Source organism: Nyctereutes procyonoides, unplaced genomic scaffold (assembly GCF_905146905.1).
Source record: "Nyctereutes procyonoides isolate TBG_1078 unplaced genomic scaffold, NYPRO_anot_genome, whole genome shotgun sequence".
Classification (NCBI taxonomy): Eukaryota; Metazoa; Chordata; class Mammalia; order Carnivora; family Canidae; genus Nyctereutes; species Nyctereutes procyonoides.
The window spans coordinates 53,563,521-53,582,245 of record NW_026575140.1 but is presented as its reverse complement, the minus strand read 5'-3'; the positions used below and the strand labels follow the sequence as shown (position 1 = coordinate 53,582,245).

Below are 18,725 nucleotides of genomic sequence, written 5' to 3'. Positions count from 1 at the left end.
AGCATTATAGGGCATTGTGAATTGGTAGAAGAGGCCCTATGCTCACCTGATACCAGTTCCCAGTTTACTTAGCCAAGAACACAGAACTTCTCTTGGAGCACACAGCTCCTCACATAGCCATAATCTGACCAAAGTTGAAGAAGCCAAATTATTCCTACACCTCATCTCCCTCATTCTCTGTCTGATATGTGCATTTCAAAGAAAACTTAGATTAACAACCCACGCTCTTCCATTTATGGGAATGTTTAGACCATCCAGGCTCTTTTAGTTCATAGACCAAATATAGCATCAGCAAGGCCCCCTCCTCTTCCTGGTGGGAAACATGAATCAGGCCCAGATGCCTAAGCCATCGCTCTGCCTCCAGTTCCAGGGTCCTGGGAAGCTCACCCCCATAACACCACCTCTTCATTTTCTGCCCTGAGTCAAGGCTTTCCCCAAGAGGTTCCCCTCTTAACTTCAGTATCTTGACTTTACATGCTCTATTTAATTCACTTTGAGCTTTGGAAGGAGACCATAAATTCACATGGTAAGTAATGGTAGGAGTCAGAAAAGTACCCTAGTCCTTACTTTGTTCAATTTGACATTGACCTATGGAAAGGACTAAGGACTTGTCAGTAGAGTCTGACTTCATTGCCAAAGCTAATGACCATGAAAGAGGAAAGGCTTAGGTGCAAGGGGATTGGCACCTTGCCTCTCCTCTCCCTGGAATGGAATTTTTTAAGCATTTAACAAGCTCCCAAGCGTGCCTGACTCTGCTGGGCACTTGAGGGCTATGCAGATGAATAAAATATCGCTTCTAATTTTGAGAAGCATCCCATCTTGTGGCTTACACTCTGCCCACACATCAGGGCAGCCCCAATGTCTATGCGGAGGTCTTTCTTCCCTCTCAGGTCCCCTATGATGATCTGCGCTACCTCTTTGGAGAGATCATGTATGGAGGCCATATCACAGATGACTGGGACAGGAGGCTCTGCAGGACCTATCTGGAGGAATTCATCAGACCTGAAATGCTAGAAGGAGAGCTGTCTCTGGCACCAGGGTTCCCACTCCCGGGCAACCTGGACTATACTGGCTACCATCAGGTAAGGCTCTTCTCATACCTGGGTCTTCCTTCAAGTCTGCCCTGCAGAACAAGGGATGCTCACACAGGGCCAGGGAAGAATGGCCTACAGAACAGAGCTTAGATGGAGTGTGGTTCTCAGCCCCAAGTTTGTCCTGTTCGATTTAAGAGCTGTGGGATTCCTAGACTCAAATTTGTGATACAATTGAGCTTTTTGGAGATCTTTCTACTCTTGATGTTTGGTTCAATAATTTCTATTTGTTGCTCTTTTCTACACATAATAGCTGGGGCATTCATTTGATTGCTTTCATCCAAGATATTGACAAAGCCATTAGGAGCAAAATTCCAGGTTAAGAATTTAGCCAACTTTGGGTAAAGTTTGTATTAGTGATTCTAAATATCTTCAGAGGGACATGACCTTGAAGACAGAGCATTTACCCCTCCTGTTCTTTCTTGGCTGCAGTAAACTGCGTGCATACATGCCCGTGTACACACACACACACACACACACACACATTCCCATGGAGCTCTTCTGTACTATTACTTTGAGTTCTCATTTTACTATGACCGCAGCTATTTTTAAAGTGTTCATTTTTACTTATTTAGCCTGCCATGGAAGATATATTAAGAGATTTTTTTTAAGGTTTTTATTTATTTATTCATGAGAGAGAGACAGAGACACAGGCAGAGGGAGAAGCAGGCTCCCTGTGGGGAGCCCGATGTGGGACTTGATCCCAGGACCCCAGGATCATGACCTGAGCCAAAGGCAGATGCTCAACCACTAAGCCACCCACGTGCCCCTAGATGATTATTTAAAAAAAAAAAAAACCTTCATGATTGCTTGACTTTTGAACATGCCTAAAATAAATATGAATACCAAACTCAAGGGAAATACTGGTCATGGGTACCTTAACTATAAACTTGAAAAAAAAAGCTTTAAACTTTAATTCATAAAATTTAAACTGAGGGGTGCCTGGCTCTCTCAGTCGGAGGAGCAGGCGACTCTATCAGGGTCCTGAGTTCAGCGACACTTTGGGTGTAGAGATTACTTAAATATGTCTTTAAAACCCATAAAATTGAAAAAGATAAACTACCAAAGTCATTCAATCCAGAAAAACTTGAACCTATGAAAAGAAATTTCAAACAGCAAGACTACTTAAAGAAAATACAAGGAATTTTTAAAAATTGCTTGACCAAAAGGCATCAGGGTTTTAGCCGATAAACTTGTGCAAGAGCGCCCTCTAGTGTCCGCGGGACAATCCGACAAGTGGCTCGAGGTGGGAAGGGCAGCAGCGAGGCTGGCACACTTCCAGGGACTGAGAGATTTTCATCTTCTTTACATCTCTCTTTAATCCGCCAGTTAGTAGATGGTTCCAGGGCACCTACCAAGAGCTCAGGAGTGTGCTGGGGGCTGGAAGCAATACAAGAATAAACACACTAGTTGGCCTTTGAGGAAGGAGCCATCTTTTACTTAGACTAGAGGATACACCAAGAAATCAACATCCATTTAGGAGCTGACCTTGAGGGGCACTTTCTCACGGTAATGGAAAGACCTGGAAGGGGCCCTCAGAAAACATTTGGAGAAGAAAGCGAGGGGTGGTTTTTTAGGGACAGCCCGCCATGACTGACCACAGGGATGCGTTGTTTGGATGGCACAATTAAAAATTTTTTTTTAATTCAAACACTTTTTGCCAGGGGCACCTGGATAGCTCAGTTGCTTAAGCATCTGCCTTCAGCTCAGGTCATGGTCTCAGGGTCTTCAGGTCAAGCTCAGCAGGGAGTCTGCTTCTCCCTCTGCCCTTCCCCTGTGCTTGTGCTCGTGCTCTCTCGCGCGCGCACGCACGCTCTCAAATAAATAAAATCTTTTTTTAAAAAAATAATTTTTGCCAGAGGTAGGAATTCCCGATTAACAGCAAAACTTGCCTTGTCCCACAGCTCGATTCACACATTTATTCTGCATCTAGGTTTGTCACCTCTGATTTAGATAAATGGAGGAGAGAGAAAAGGAATTTAAGGGCGAGAGGCCTGGGATCCTAGGAGTGTCTTGAGTAAGACACTAGGTAGGCGTCTGTATTTCTCAAGGACTTTGGGAAGTCCTCCTTGTGTGTGGAGGGAGGGACAGGTGTAAACCAGGGAGTAGGGAGCCTGGAGACGGACAAAGTCCTCTAAGCTTCCTTCTGAAGAAGACAATGTCTGTGTGGGTATGGAAGTTCTGGAAAGCCAGCCTGGCACACGAAGACAGGTGCTGCCAAGGCAAGACTGGCAGACAGGATGTGTGCCAGGTGGAGAGCATGCCCACAACGGCCAGCGCCAGTGAGCAGGGAGGCAGGTGCCTTAGGCCTGCTGCGGCCCCCAGACAGCCCCCCACCCCAGACGAACCAGAATGGATGGCCCACTCATCCCAGTTTGTGTTTAAGTGCACCTGCCCTTGACTTCCAGTACGTCGATGCCCAGTTGCCTGCAGAGTCGCCCTACCTCTACGGCCTACACCCCAATGCCGAGATCGGCTTCCTGACCCAGACGTCAGAAAAGCTCTTCCGCACGGTGCTGGAGCTGCAGCCCCGGGACAGCCACGCTGGAGACAGAGCAGGGACCACCAGAGAAGAAAAAGTATGTGGAGGGGAGGGGGAGTTGCCAGAGAGCCTTCTGGGGCACCCAAGGATGGCACAGTGAGATGCTCCTCCCACTGGCCACATTGGCAGCACAGACCACATGGTGCACATCTTCCCCTCACCTGTGGCTGGTGCAGCCTTGACCCACAGGCCAGGGGTCTAGGTGAATCATAGGAGGTCCCTGCCACTGGCTTTCGCAGTTTGCTTTTCTAGTTCCCCAAAGACTATTTCTATCCCACTTGCCTGCCAAAGGGAAGAAAGACAGGGCTGAACAGTGGTGGGGCAGGGGAGCTAGAAAGGGACCTAGCAATTCCTTGACGAACCGAGCGGTGACCAGTGGGCAGCTGTACTTAATGAGCGCCACCCTCACCGCACCAACCAGATGCTCATTTGGTTTGGTCACTCTTTAAAATGAAAATGCCTTCTTGTGCAAACAACATTGGATCAGAGGGTCCTCCAGCACACAGGTAAGGGCTGCTGAGCACAGGACTTTCAGAAATTTCAGAAAGGCAGAGGGGAACCGTGGAGTAGTTAAGGCAGACAGGGGTGAGATGGCACCACCTTAGAGATCAGGTGGTCTGAGGGCTCTGCTCCTGGACCATGCACCACACAGGATGGAAGAGGAAGGAGGCACAGTAAAATCTGTCCCTGGATAAGCCACTTGGGTTTCCACAGGATACCTCCCTGGCGCCTGCCTCTGATCCACAGCACCACCTGGATTCCCTCCTCTGAGCTGCCACTGGGTTTACAAGGAAATTTACCTGGAAGATTAAAGGTTAGGAAGCTGGGCAGTTACCAAATTGAAAGCTCCAGAGATTGCTTTTAGGAGGACAACCCACTTCATACTAAAGGAGCTGGACTTCCTTCCATCCAAAGGTGTCAAGTGTGCCATCCTGCTCTCAGATCTTAACACACCCCAGGACAAGGCCAGGAGCTTGGAATTCTGACCCTGGGGTCCAGGGTCAAGCGCAGGCATATGCACCCTGGTGATTTTGCTGCAGGTGAGCATACTCCCAGAAAGCTACTCTAAATCACACTACTCAGCCAATCCCACTATTTGATGCATAAGATAGAATTTGAGAACAAAAAGGAAGAGAAGACATGTTATGTCACCCAGACCCCAAGCCAGCTAGGATGAAAAGCTGTTCTAGCTGTAACATTGTGGAACTGGAAGGTATTATGCTGAGTGAAGTAAGTCAATCAGAGAAGGACAATCATCATATGGTTTCACTCATATGGGGGATATAAAAAATAGTGAAAGGGATTATAGGGGAAAGGAGAGAAAATGAGTGGGAAATATCAAAGATGGTGACAAAACATGAGAGACTCATAACTCTGGGAAAGGAACAAGGGGTAGTGGAAGGGGAGGTGGGCAGGGGTTGGGGGTGACTGAGTGACGGGCACTGAGGGGGGCACTTGACAGAATGAACACTGGGTGTTATACTCTATGTTGGCAAATCAAACTCCAATAAAAAAAATATACAGAAAGAAAGAAAGGGAAGAAGGAAAGAAAGGGAGGAAAGGAGGGAAGGGAGGAAGGGAAGGAAGAAAGAAAGAGAAAGAGAAAAAGGAAGGAAGGAAAGAAAGAAAAGAAAAGAAAAGAAAAAGAAAGAAGAAAGAAAAAAGAAAGAAAAGAAAAAAAGAAAGAAAAGAAAAGGAAAAAGAAAAGAAAAGAAAAGAAAAAAAAAGAAAAGAAAATCGAGTCCAGGACTCTATACAGGATCGATTTAGGGTTCTTCAGGCAGGGTTCAAAGAAGCCTCTCGTTCCCGTCGGGGCCTCATCCTTGTCCAGCTCCAGAAATGATGCTGCAGAAGTGAATGGGCATCACACTGCGCAGACAGGCGTCGTGTGTGTGTGTGTGTGTGTGTGTGTGTGTGTGTGTGTGCGTGCCCGGTGTGTGGTCGCCTTGTCCTGTGCTGCGTGCCTTCTCCCCAGCACAGCCGCTCAGTGGACAGGCAGAGAGCCAGAGCAGACAACGCGTTTTACTGTCAAGCTGGTGGCAGCCCAGAGGTGGCACCTGCACAAATCTGCTCCCCTGCCTGCTTGTATCTGGATGAGAACCTGGGACATAGGACACCCCTGGGCTGCCAGGCACCTGGGAAGGAGAGACAGAAGTCAGGGGGAGCTTGGATGTTCCAGGACACCACGGGCTCCTCTGATGACCTGAGCTGGAACTGCTGTGCAGCCCCAAATGCCTCTCCTAGGCAGACGAGCCTGCTGCTATTGGGGGGGTACCTGGCCATATTAGTTTGCTAGGCTGCCACCACAAAGTACCACAGACCAGGAGGCTTGGACAACAAAAGTGTGTTTTCTCACTGTTCCAGAGGCTGGAAGTCCAAGATCAAGATGTCAGCAGGGTCGCTTTTCTCCTGAGGCCTCTCTATTTGGCTCGTGGGTGGCAGTCTTCTTCCTGTGGCCTCTTGAGACCTTCCCTCTGGGCTCATGCGCCCCTGCTGTCTCTGTGTGTGCAAATGTCCTCTTCCTAAAGATACCAGTCAGATTGAGTTAGGACCACATTATTACAGCCTCCTTGTAATGTAATCATCTCTGTAAAGGTCGCGTTTCCAAACACAGTGACATTCTAAGGTACTGGGGGCTATGTGAGTTTTAGGGGGACATGACCCAGTCCATCACACTGGCTCCAGGGCCCCCCTCAGACATACACCCTTTCAGTGTTAGGGATGCAGTAGCATCTCCCCCATTTGTCCTTGACTACTGGATCTCGCTAGTGTTGAATGAGTGGTCATCTGGAAGAAAGTGAGACAGGTGCCCGACTCCTTATATCACAGTACCTTTCAGATGGCTACATTTAAGCTTTTTTTTTTTTAAGATTTTATTTATTCATGAGACAGAGAGGGGGGGGTGGGGCAGGCAGAGGGAGAAGCAGGCTCCCTGCAGGGAGCCTGATGTGGGACTCAATCCCAGGACCCTGGAATCATGCCCTGAGCTGGAGGCAGACGCTCAACCACTGAGCCATTTAAGCATTTTTAATGAATTTTACATGAAAACATCAAAAGTACTGAAAGATAACTTGGGTGAATGCTTCTATGATCATACAAAGAGGAAGGCATTGTAAAACCTCTTCTTAAAGAGAAACTCCGAATCTATAAAGATTGACAAATGTGATGACTGGGAAACTTTAAAAGATCTGCAAACCCAAAAACACCATGAACAAAGTCCAAGACAAGCTAGGAGAATCTCTGCCACACAGACACTGGGCTGTGGGCAGATCTTACTAAACTATGAAGAGTTCTGACAGGTAGAGGAAGAGAGGACAGAAGAGGGGGACAGAAGGACACAGTCACACGATAACATGACAGGCCAGTAAAAATAGCACAGTTCTCACTGTACTCCCAATTACATGAAGGTATGAGAAATATCCTTTTTTACTTGATGGTACAGAGTTTTAAAAGTGATCTTATCCAGTGGTGAGGGCGTAAGAACACACTCTCTGGGGGTAAGGTTTCAATTCCAGAACAACAGCTACTAAAATGTAAAATGTTCCTATTTTTTTTACCCGTAATTATATTTCTAGGAATGCAACCAGTGGAAACGCTCCACAGTGCGCAGATTTTGTGCTGTATTTATTTATTACAGGATCGATTATTATGGTACAAATGATAAACAGGGCAAATATCCATCAAAAAGGGAAATGACACAAATTATGGTATGCCCAAGCAGTTAAATAATATATTCTATACTATCATATGTGTATACATGATACGTAGTATATATATCACAGTACTTATATAAAATATATGCAATGTTTTAAAAAGGCAGGTCAATAGGTTCTAACAAGAAAATGTGTCCAGGATTTATTATAAGGTGAAAAGCAAGTGTAGTATGACTCCATTAGTGAGAGGGAGGTGCAGAGGAAGGGGGAAGGCTGCAGCGGGGACAAGGAAGGTAGTTAGGATAGGTGACGGACACGGCTCTGTGCCTCAGAGGATATCTGCGGGGATTCTAAACAAAGACAGAAGCAGTTACCAGTGACTTGCTCCTCTTTGAGGGAAGAGGCAAGATTGTAACAGGATTTGGTTCCTAATATTACAACTGTCTGTGAAGCTTAGATTTTTAGGGTAAGCATTTATTTGTCAGGAAAAAAAAAAGGCAGAGGAGTTTGCTTGTGGAAATAATTAGACCACATTCCTTGCAGCCCATTCTTTCACCTGAAGAGCCCTTCGGTTCCTGCTCCCTTCCCTGGCAGTACTCCCTGTCCGAGGCTCCTCCTGGTCTGCTCACTTGCTCCCTTCCCTGGGCAGTCCTTCCCATCTTGGGATTATCCTGACTGCACCTGCTCCGGTCCGCAGTCCTCCACATCCTGGGCTCATCCTGTCTGTGCACCTGCTCCCTTCTCAGACAGTCCTCCCCCAACCTGGGCTCATCCTGTCTGTGCACCTGCTCCCTTCCCTGGCAGTCCTCTCCTCCTGTCTGTGCACCTGCGCCCTTCCATAGCAGTCCTCCCATCCTGGGCTCCTCCCGGCCTGTGCACCCGCTCCCTTCCATGGCAATCCTCCCCATCCTGGGCTCCTCCCTGTCTGTGCATGTGCTCCCTTCCGTGGTAGTCCCCCCCTATCCAGGGCTCATCCTGTCTGTGCACCTGCTCTCTTCCGTGGCAGTCCTCCTCATCTTCAGCTCCTCTGTGTCTGTGCACCTGCTCCCTTCCATGGCAGTCCTCTATGTCCTCAGACTTGGTCTCCAAATCCTGCTCAGCCTGATCAGGACAGAGTTCTGTTTCTCCATGGTCTGTGTATTTTGGGAGAGTGCCTCCAGACTATCTTTTCATCTCTTTGTGCAACTGTCCGAATGGCAGCTCATGGGTGTAGGGCTGTTTCTTCAAATTCAGCTCCATAGAAAGTAAGATGATATAATTTTAGCCATTAGTCTTCTATCCCAGCAGCAGCTCTCAGGTACCGTTAAAATTCTGTTCTGGTTTTTGCTGTGACAGCACCAGAGACCCCTTTCTGACAGGGAGATGAGGTTTTACTTTCCTTTTTCAGACATCAGCCTTTTTCCTGGAGAGTGTACTGTGTGTTAACAATACAAGGCAAAGTGAATATTAATAATCCCTTCTGTAGCTCTGTATAGCTTTCAGATGCCACCACATCCATCAGCTCACTTGATTTGGTCTTTGCAACAGCCCTGGGAGTTGGGGGGGGGGGGCAGGTGGAGAAAGACGCTCTTGGAAAGTTTTATAGATAAAAAAATTGAGGCCTAGATGACTTGCTTACACTCATGTGGATAACACATCACAACTGTATTAACTCAGCCAAGGGTTTTGGTTGCAAGCAAGAGACTAATTTAGCTGAAATAGGCAAGAAATAGCCCACTGTGTCAAAGGAATTAACCTAAGAAAGGATGGAGAAATCCCAGGGGCTCTAGGATCCAAGGGAGAAAGAAGAATGTCCTTTCAGGGCACTTCCATCAGTAGCTCCAGCCACTTTCTGTCCCTGAATCAGGCTTGAGATTCAAATTTTAGTGCTCCTGGGAATGATGATCTTGTTGGCCTACTCTGCTCATGGGAGGATTGGGCCCCATGACTGTACCCCAAAACAATGGGGAAGGGAGTGGAGACAAGTGGAGATGGGGGCCTGTTATAGGAGATGATGAGCAGAAAAACAACCATCCCATCAGGTCCTCCTGGAGCCCAAGCTTTCATGATCCAGGAGGGGCCACCCCCCTCCATGCTGGCCACATGTTCTATTATGTCTGCACTTGCTCCATTTTTCTTTCTCTGCTGACGGACCTCCCGGGCTTACTCATTTGCTTCAAAATGGCAGACTCAGCCTCCAAGTACTTGCCCCTAAATAACCCAGGATCTCAGGGCTTCAGTTCCAATTTTCCAGGCAAGACACCCTGGTGGTCCTAGCTCCCCTGGTCTAATTAGCTGATAGTTTGTGCAGTAAAAGGAATCATGGAGCTGGGAGGAGGCTTCCATGATAGATGGGGATGCTTGTTCCAGGACCCAAGGACAGAAACTGCAGTGCAGCCTCATGGAATATATATACACACACGCACACACACACATACTTATTCATCACTACTGCTCATCACTTCAGGTTCATATGGTCCCAAATGACCATCCTAGGCTATCCTATGCCTTTCCAGTTTCATCTGCGCAGCTAACTGGGTCGGCCTCTGGATTTTCCCAACTCCTGATTCTCGAGAAGACACCTATGTTCTCTTTTTAAGCTGGTCACCCCTCTGGAGAGGCCATCCTGTGGGTGGTGCTCAAGCCCTGACCCAGCTGACCTAAGCAAGTAGGCAAGAGTATGGCCAGGGGTTGGATGACTGGCCTCTTTATCACCATATCACAGGGGAATGGAATCCTGGAGAGTCAGAAACCTTTCTTAACCCTGTGTTTCCTGTTGTGGGGCAGGTCAAGGCTCTCCTGGAAGAAATCCTGGAGCGCGTGACAGATGAGTTCAACATGGCAGAGCTGATGGCCAAAGTGGAGGAACGCACCCCCTACATTGTCGTTGCCTTCCAGGAGTGTGAACGGATGAACATCCTCACCAGGGAGATCCAGCGCTCACTGAGAGAGCTGGATCTTGGCTTAAAGGTGAGGTGTGTGAGGTCTGGGTGGGAAGCGGCACTGCCAGAGGACACGGCTGGACCCCCTGGGGGAGGGGGGCTTCCAGGGACTCGGGAGCTGGGCAGCTGTCCTACAGCAATCTGGATGCTCCAGAAGGTGTCACTCCTAGAAACCAGAGTCTGGCTGGGCTGTGGGGAGGCTAAGACCCAAGGTTCTATAAAGTCAGAAGCTGTACTGAAGTTAGAATATGCTAGAATGGCGGGTCGGCATATGCACACTGCCTGAGGACACCGTACTCTGAGGAACAAGCAAGAGTATCATTGTGACAGCCTGGTGTCTTCTACTGACATAAGTTGCTTTTGTGGGGAGGGTGGGGGCAAAAGAATGCTGGATGCAGTTCAGGTTCTAGAACTGGACACCCCCCAGGGTCACCAGCCAGCCTCTGCACTTCCTCGCTGTGTGGCCTTAAAGTGGCTTACGTCTCAGTGTCTCTGTTTCTTCACCTGTAAAACAGGGATGACAGTCCTACTTCATCAGGCATGGGCAAAGGATTAAGTCAGATAATGTACATAGTATGTTTACAGCGATCCCTAGCATACAGTAAACACCCCAAAGTAGTAGCTGATAATTATCACCACCCTAGCAGGGGAAAGGATTTTAATCTCTTACATCAGGGTTGTAGGAAAGGTCCAAGATCCTGCACAGACACTGCGTTGCTCTTGAGCAATGAAGGAGCCTGTTTCAACCACCAGTTCCTTGGATGAGTGAACCTTAAAGACCAGGAGGTAATTATGTTAGGTGCCTGGCCCAGACCCTCGTGGAGAAGCAGTGGTATCACCACGCCTCCAGTGACAGGTAAACGGGAGATCCCGCTGCCTTTCACGAGCTGAAGGGGACCATCATCCACTGACATGGGCACGTTCCTTAACACAACTGTGGCCCCAGACAGAGGGAAGGGGAGAGGCCAGTTTTTGGAGCTGGCACAGAAAGCCCAGCCAGGCCCCGAGGTCCAGAAACTACAAAACAGACTGCAAAACCTATGTTGGTAGGCATTTTTTTAAATCTATTAATGTCCTCCCCCCAGTATAGATGAAGTAAGGAGGAAGGACAAACAGAAGTGATGTTGAAGACAGTACATGGAAATGTTTCCAAATTATGTACCAGCTTGTAATCAAATGAAATACAAAATGCCACAGGACCATCTCACATGTAAAGGAGGAGTCTGCGGGTCACATGGCTCCATCCCAGAGGCATGGTCTCTACTGGCAGTGACCTCAAGGAGGTTTGCTGCAACCTTAGCTTATCAAGTCTGTGCTCTTTGGTGCAGCCTGTTACCATCTGGCTTCTGATTCACTCATTTTTTCTTCCAAGAGCCGAGGCTGTCCTCGGGTGTCACGCATCACAGAGCATGCCCGGATGAAGACGAAGGGGGTGGGCAAGGAGCTTCCTCTTTGCTCTCGGTCTAGTTCAGGCACAGCTGACCGATGTACTAAATGGGTGGGTCTGAGCAGCCATGCTGGAGGGTGCAGGCGACGTTCTGGTGACCTCCACCATGACAGTGTCAGAAGAGCGAGCACGTGGGCAGAGCATGATAAGAGGCCAGCAGGGAGATGCAGGAAGAGAAAGGAAGGAACAAGTGGCCCCGGAGGAGAAGCGGCATGGACTGGCCATGGAGGAAGGGTGGGATTACAGCAGGTGGGGACAAGGAGAAGGATCTTCCCGAGGCGCCGGCAGAGGCACCCTGACCCTGCTCTGGCTGGAGCAGAAGGTCCACTCGGGTGAGCGAGCGTGATGTGGTGAGCTTCAACAGCTGGTGAGGGGACGGCACCCACGAGCAGTCAGGATAGCTGTAGGAGGCCTTTTTCTCCCAGTCCCCCTGGGAGCTGGAGAAGAGGCATTTTGAAATGGTGCCGTCTACACCCAGTCTCTTTAGGATAGGTCCCTCCCCAAACAGGCCTGCTCATCGGACTCCTGGGGGGACTCCCAGCACATGTCCCTGATCCACCGCTGGGACCTGGAAACAGTTATTTTTAAGCAGCAGCCAAGTGATTCTGACCACAGGTCGTTTGTGAAGCAGAGGTTAAGACAAGTAGGTGGAAGAACAGGATGGGAAAAGGAGTGTGCAGAGGTTGGTAGCAGAGTTCAGGGGAGGGAGAGAGACAGGAGAGGAATGAGCAGAGGGGACGGCCTGGCAGGGGAGGGACAGGGGTCAGCAACTGCCCGCTTCTGGGACAGGGTGGCTGGCTCTGCTGACCAGCTCCCATGGCAGTGGGCAGGGGGCCATTCTGACTCCGGTTCTCCTTAAAAGCCACGTTAAAAAAAAAAAAAAAAAGCCATGTTAAAGTTCTAGGAGCGGACGGGGGCAACTCACATGACCCCCACACACTCTGTCCAGAGGGGCACCAAAGTTAGGAGATGTCTAACTTTTTAAATCATTAAGTCAATACCCTTAGCATTTATGATAAACTTTTATGTGTAACTGTTCATAGTTGGCTGCATGGGAAACCATAAGGCTACCACCCACAGAGAACCAGCTGAACTGAGAGGAACGGTATGCTAAGCCCAAAGACTTGTAGGAGCTCAAAGCACACAGAAGTGGTAGAGGAAGACAGGATGGACACTGAAGAGAGGTTGGTTTGCCACAACCACATTTCCACAGAGACAGATTCACCACAGTAAGACATCTGGCTCCTTGCCTTACACAGTGAAGACAGGTCCTCTGAGTACCACAAGCTGACTGCTCAAAGGTACTGACTCTCACTAACCAAATGCACAATAGCCTGATGCACACCGACCTAACAGTAACAAGTCAAAGCCCAGTAATACATATGCAAAAATAGAGAGGAATCCAAATATATCACTAAAGAAAGTCACTTACAGTCAGAGAGCAAGGAAGAAAGGAACAGAGAAGAAATATAACCATAAAACAAGTAACAAAATGGCAGTAAATACACACATACCTATGAATGATTTTTTGAATGTAAATGGACTTAAACCCTCCATTCAAAAGACACAGAGTGACAGGATGAGTAAGAAAATAAGACCCATCTATTCACTGCATACAAGAGACTCATATCAGACCTAAAGATGCATGGAGGTTGAAAATGAAGGTATGGAGAAGCATTTATCCTGAAAATGGATGTGAAAACAAAGCTGGGGTAACAATACTTATATTGGACAGATTACACTTTAAAATGAACCGTAACAAGAGACAAAGAAGGACACTTCATAAAAGGAACAATCCAACAAGAAGATAAAACAATTGTAAATATTTTTTTAAAGATTCTGTTTATTTATTTGAGAGATAGAGAGAGAGCATGAGCAGGAGGAGAAGCAGACTCCCTGCTGAGCAGAGAGCCCAAAGCGAGACTCAATCTCAGGACCCCAGGACCATGACCTGAGCCGAAGGCAGATGCTCAATGGACTGAGTCACCCAGGCACCCCAACAATTGTGAATATTTATGCACCCAACATGGGGACACCCAAATATGTAAAACAGTTAATAACAAAAGAGTAATCAATAGTAACTATAGTAGGGGCCTTTAACACACTATGTACATCAATGGACAGACCATCCAAATGAATAGTCAACCAGGAAACAGTGGCTCTGAATGACACATTGGATCAGGTGGATTTAACAGATATGTTCAGAACATTCCATCCTAAAACAGCAGAGTGCACATTCTTTTCAAGTTCACATGGAACATTCTCCAGGACAGGTTACATATTAGGCCACAAAACAAGTCTCAACAGATTCAAAAATATCGAAGTCATAAGCATGCATCTTTTCTGACTACAACACTATGAAACTGAAATCAATCACAAGAAAAAATCTGGAAAGAACATAAACATATGGAGGTTAAATGTGCTATTAAACAAGGAATTGATCAACTGAGAAATCAAAGAGGAAGTCACAAAAATACATGGAGACAAATGAAAATGAAAACACAACAACACACAAAAACCAATCTTTGGAATACAGCAAAAGCAATTCAAAGTGGGGAGTTTATAGCAATACAGGCCAAGAAGCAAGAAACATCTCAAACAACCTAACCTTACACATGAAGGAGCTAGAAAAAGAAGAAACCAGTAGAAGGAAGGAAATAAAGATTAGAGCAGAAATAAATGAAATAGAAACTAAAACAAAACAAAACCCAATACAATAGATCAATAAAACCAGGAGCTGGTTATTTGAAAAGATCAACAAAACTGATAAACCTTTAGTAGAATTACTAAAAACAAAGAGAGCGAGGGGGTGCCTGGGTGACTCAGTCAGTTGAGCATCCAACTCTTGATTTCAGCTCAGGTCATGATCTCAGAGTCATGGAATCAAGCCCCACATCAGGCTCCATGCTAGCCATGGAGCCTGCTTAAGATTCTCTCCATTCCCCTCTCCTCAACCCATTCATGCACACACTCTCAGAGAGAGAGAGAGAGAGGACTCAAAGTCAATCAGAAATGAAAGAGAAGGGATCCCTGGGTGGCTCAGCGGTTTGGCGCCTGCCCTTGGCCCAGGGCACGATCCTGGAGTCCCGGGATCAAGTCCCGCATCGGGCTCCTGGCATGGAGCCTGCTTCTCCCTCTACCTGTGTCTCTGCCCCTCTCTCTCTCTCTCTCTCTCTCTCTCTCTCTCTCTCTCTCTGTGTGTGTGTGTGTCTATCATAAATAAATAAATAAATCTTTAAAAAAAAGAAATGAAAGAAGTAAAAACCAATATTTCAATAATACAAAGGATTGTTAAAGATTATAAAAAATTATATGCCAATAAACTGGATAATCTAGAAGTAATGGATAAATTCCTAGAAGCATATAACCTCCCAAAACTGAATCAGGAATAGAAAATTTGAATAGACCAATTACCAGCAATGAAGTTGAACCACTAATCAAAAAATTCCTAAAAAAACAAAAGTGCAGGACCAGATGGTTTCACAGGTGAATTCTATCAAACAGTAGAGAAGAGTTAATACCTATTCTTCTCAAACTATTCCAAAAAGTAGAAGAGAGAGGAAAACTTCCAAATTCACTCTGTGAGGCTGCCATTACCCTGATACCAAAACCAGATTATTAAGACACTGCATAAAAAAAACTATAGGCCAATATCTCTGATGAACATAGATGCAAAAATTCTCAACAAAATATTAGAAAACTGAATCCAACTACATAGTAAATAAATAATTTACCACAATCAAGCATGCTTTATTCCTGAGATGCAGGAGTGGTTCAATATTCACAAATCAATCAACATGACACCTCACATAAATATGAGAAAGAATAAAGACCACATGATCATTTCAACCAATGCAGGAAAAGCACAACAAAATACAACATCTATTTGCAATTAAAAAAAAAAACTCTCCACAAGTAGAGTTACAGGAAACCTACCTCAACATACTAAAAGCCATATATGAAAACCTCAGAGCTAACATACTCCATGCTGAAAAACTGACAGCTTTCCGCCTAGAATCAGGCACATGACAAAATGCTCACTCACCACTTTTATTGAACATAGTACTGGAAGTCCTAACCTCAGCAATCAGACAAAAATTTTAAAAAGGCATCCAAATTGGTAAAGGAGAAGTAAAATGTTCACTATTTGCAGATAATGTGATACTATATAGAGAAAACCCTAAAGACTCCACCAAAAAACTACTAGAACTGATAAATTCAGTAAATGATGTATTCAGTAAAGTCACAGGATATAAAACCAGTGCACAGAAATACACTGCATTCCTACATATTAATAATGAAACAGCAGAGAATTTGAGAAAACAATCCCATTTACAATTGCACAAAAATAGTAAGATACCTAGAAAAGTAAGATAATAACTTAACCCAAGAGGTGAAAGACCTATACTCTGAAAACTATAAAAGACTCATGAAAGAAATTGAAGATGACACAAATGGCTCATGGATTGGGAAGATGAATATTGTTAATATGTCCATATTATCCAAAGCCATTTACAGATTTAATGCAATCCCTATCAAAATACCAACAGCATTTTCACAGAACTAAAACAATCCTAAAATTTGTATGGAAAGAATCACTAGAAAATGAAAAAGCTGGAAGTATCACAATCCCAAATTTCAAGATATACTACAAAACAGTAGTGATCAAGACAGTATGGTACTGGCAAAAAATACAAAAACATAGATCAAGAGAACAGAACAGAAAGCCCAGAAATAAACCCACCATTATAAGGTCAATTAATCTTTAACAAAAGAACCAAAATTATACTATGGGAAAAAGTCTCTTCAACGAATGGTGTTGGGAAAACTGGATATCTCCATGCAAAAGAATGAAGCTGGATCACTTTCTTTCACCATTCTCTTACACAATACACAAAAATAAACTCAAAATGGATTAAGGATCTAAATGTGAGACCTGAAAGCATAGAATCCTAGAAGAGAACACAGGCAATAACATCTCGAACATCAGCCATAACAACATCTTTCTAGATATGTCTTCTGAGGCAAGGGAAACAAAAGCAAAAATAAACTATTAGGACTTCATCAAAATAAAAAGCTTCTTCTGCACAATGTAGGAAACAATAAAACTAAAAGACAGCATACTGAATAGGAGAAGATATTTGCAAATGACATATCCAATAACAGGCTAGTATCCAAAATATATAAAGAATTTATACAACTCAACACCCAAAATCTAAATAATCCAATTAAAAATGGGCAGGAGACATGAACAGACATTTCTGCAAAGAAGACATGCAGATAGCCAACAGACGTATGAAAAGATGTTCATCATCACTTACCATTAGGGAAATGCAAATCAAAACAATAAGATGGTCACCTCACACCTATCAAAATGGCTAAAATCAACAACACAAGCAACAACAGATGTTGGCGAGGACACGGAGAAAAAGGAACGCTCGTACACTGTTGGTGGGAATGCAAACTGGTACAGCCACTGTGGAAACAGTATGGAGGAGCCTCAAGAAATTTAAACTAGAACTGCTATATGATCCAGTAATCATAGTAGTGAGTATTTACCCAAAGAAAACCAGAACACTAATTTGAAAGGATATATGCACCCCTATGTTTAGACCAGTATCATTTTGTAACAGCCAATTATGGAAACAGCCCCAGTGTCCATCAGCTGATGAACAGATAAAGAACTTGTGGTGTATACATACAATGGAATATTATCCAGCCATAAAACAGAATGAAATCTTGCCATTGTTGTTGTCTATGCAACAACATAGATGCCACTAGAGAATAATACTAGGTGAAATAAGTCAGAGAAAGACAAATACCATATGATTTCACTGATATGTGGAATTTAAGAAAAAAAGAGACAAAAAGCCAGACCCTTAACTTATAAAGAACAAACTGATGGTGACCAGAGTGGGGGGAATGGGTGAAATAGGTGAAAAGGATGAAGGAGGGCACCTGTCGTGATGAGCACTGAGTAATGTATGGAATTGTTGAATCACAATATTGTGCACTTGAAACTATATAACACTGTATATTATCTACACAGGAATTAAAAGAAAAAATTTCTGTGAAACAGCAAAAATAAACACCATATTTCAATGATATAAGACAAAAACATAAAATATCCTATTAATTTTTCTATTACCTACATATTAAGATATCTGACATTTTAGATATATTGAGTTAAATGGAAATGTATTATGAAAATCAAGTTCATCTTTTTAATTTTTTATAGGGGGCTACAAGAAAATTTAAAATTACACACGTTACTCACATTTGCAGCTTGCATTATACCGCATTTGAGCAGTGCTAGTGCTCTTAGTTGGAACGATTGGCCAGCCTACACACTGGGCAGGGCTGGGATTTTTTTTTTTTTTTAAGATTTTCTTCATTTATTTGAGAGAGAGACAGAGAGCACAAGCAGAGGGAGGGGCAGAACAACAGGGACAAGCAGACTCCCCGCTGCTCCATCCCAGGACCCCAAGATCATGACCTGAGTCAAAGTCAGACATTTAAGCTGAGTCACCCAGGTGCCCTGGGAATCGTTTTTGATTATTCAAATGTTTTAGGACATCAGACTTTTCTTTTCCCCCTTAGGCTTTCAGTGGCAATTAACAAACTCTGTTTCTAAATATGTAAAGGATACTCACACTTGAAGTCCAGCTTGCTGATTTGGAGAACTAACCATTCCAACTCTTTACTCTGATCCATTGTGTTCTGACTTAATAGCACAGGTCTGACAGGGCCTTGCTTTGACCCTCTTGACGACTTACAGTCACCGCTCAACAGGCAGCCGCCCTGCCCCATGTGCCTTCCATCTTCCAATGCACCGTCAGAGCACCTAGCTGGATGGGCTGTGGTCACCCCTGGTCTGGAAGTCAGACTGGGAGGGGTGCAACTCATATCATTCCCACCACCGTCCCCATCACCTCCCCTCCTGTGTTACAGACAGATGAAAGCTGGCTGCAAAGGCCACCTTCATAGGGAAGAAAAAGCAGATAAGAACTGACCATCAGGACAGGGTGCAGCCTGCAGCCCCTCGAGGAGGAGGATGTGGGTGTTGCTGAT

At 45.2% G+C, this 18,725-nt stretch overlaps 1 protein-coding gene across 1 annotated transcript in view; it reads left to right on the top strand.

Moving 5' to 3' along the window:
- DNAH9 (dynein axonemal heavy chain 9) overlaps positions 1-18,725 on the top strand; it is a 325,287-nt gene that overhangs the window by 287,807 nt on the left and 18,755 nt on the right. The window contains exons 65-67 of the mRNA XM_055307050.1: positions 891-1,082; positions 3,500-3,670; positions 10,053-10,235. Coding sequence (XP_055163025.1) covers positions 891-1,082; positions 3,500-3,670; positions 10,053-10,235 — 546 coding nt within the window. The remainder of the gene's footprint in view (positions 1-890; positions 1,083-3,499; positions 3,671-10,052; positions 10,236-18,725) is intronic.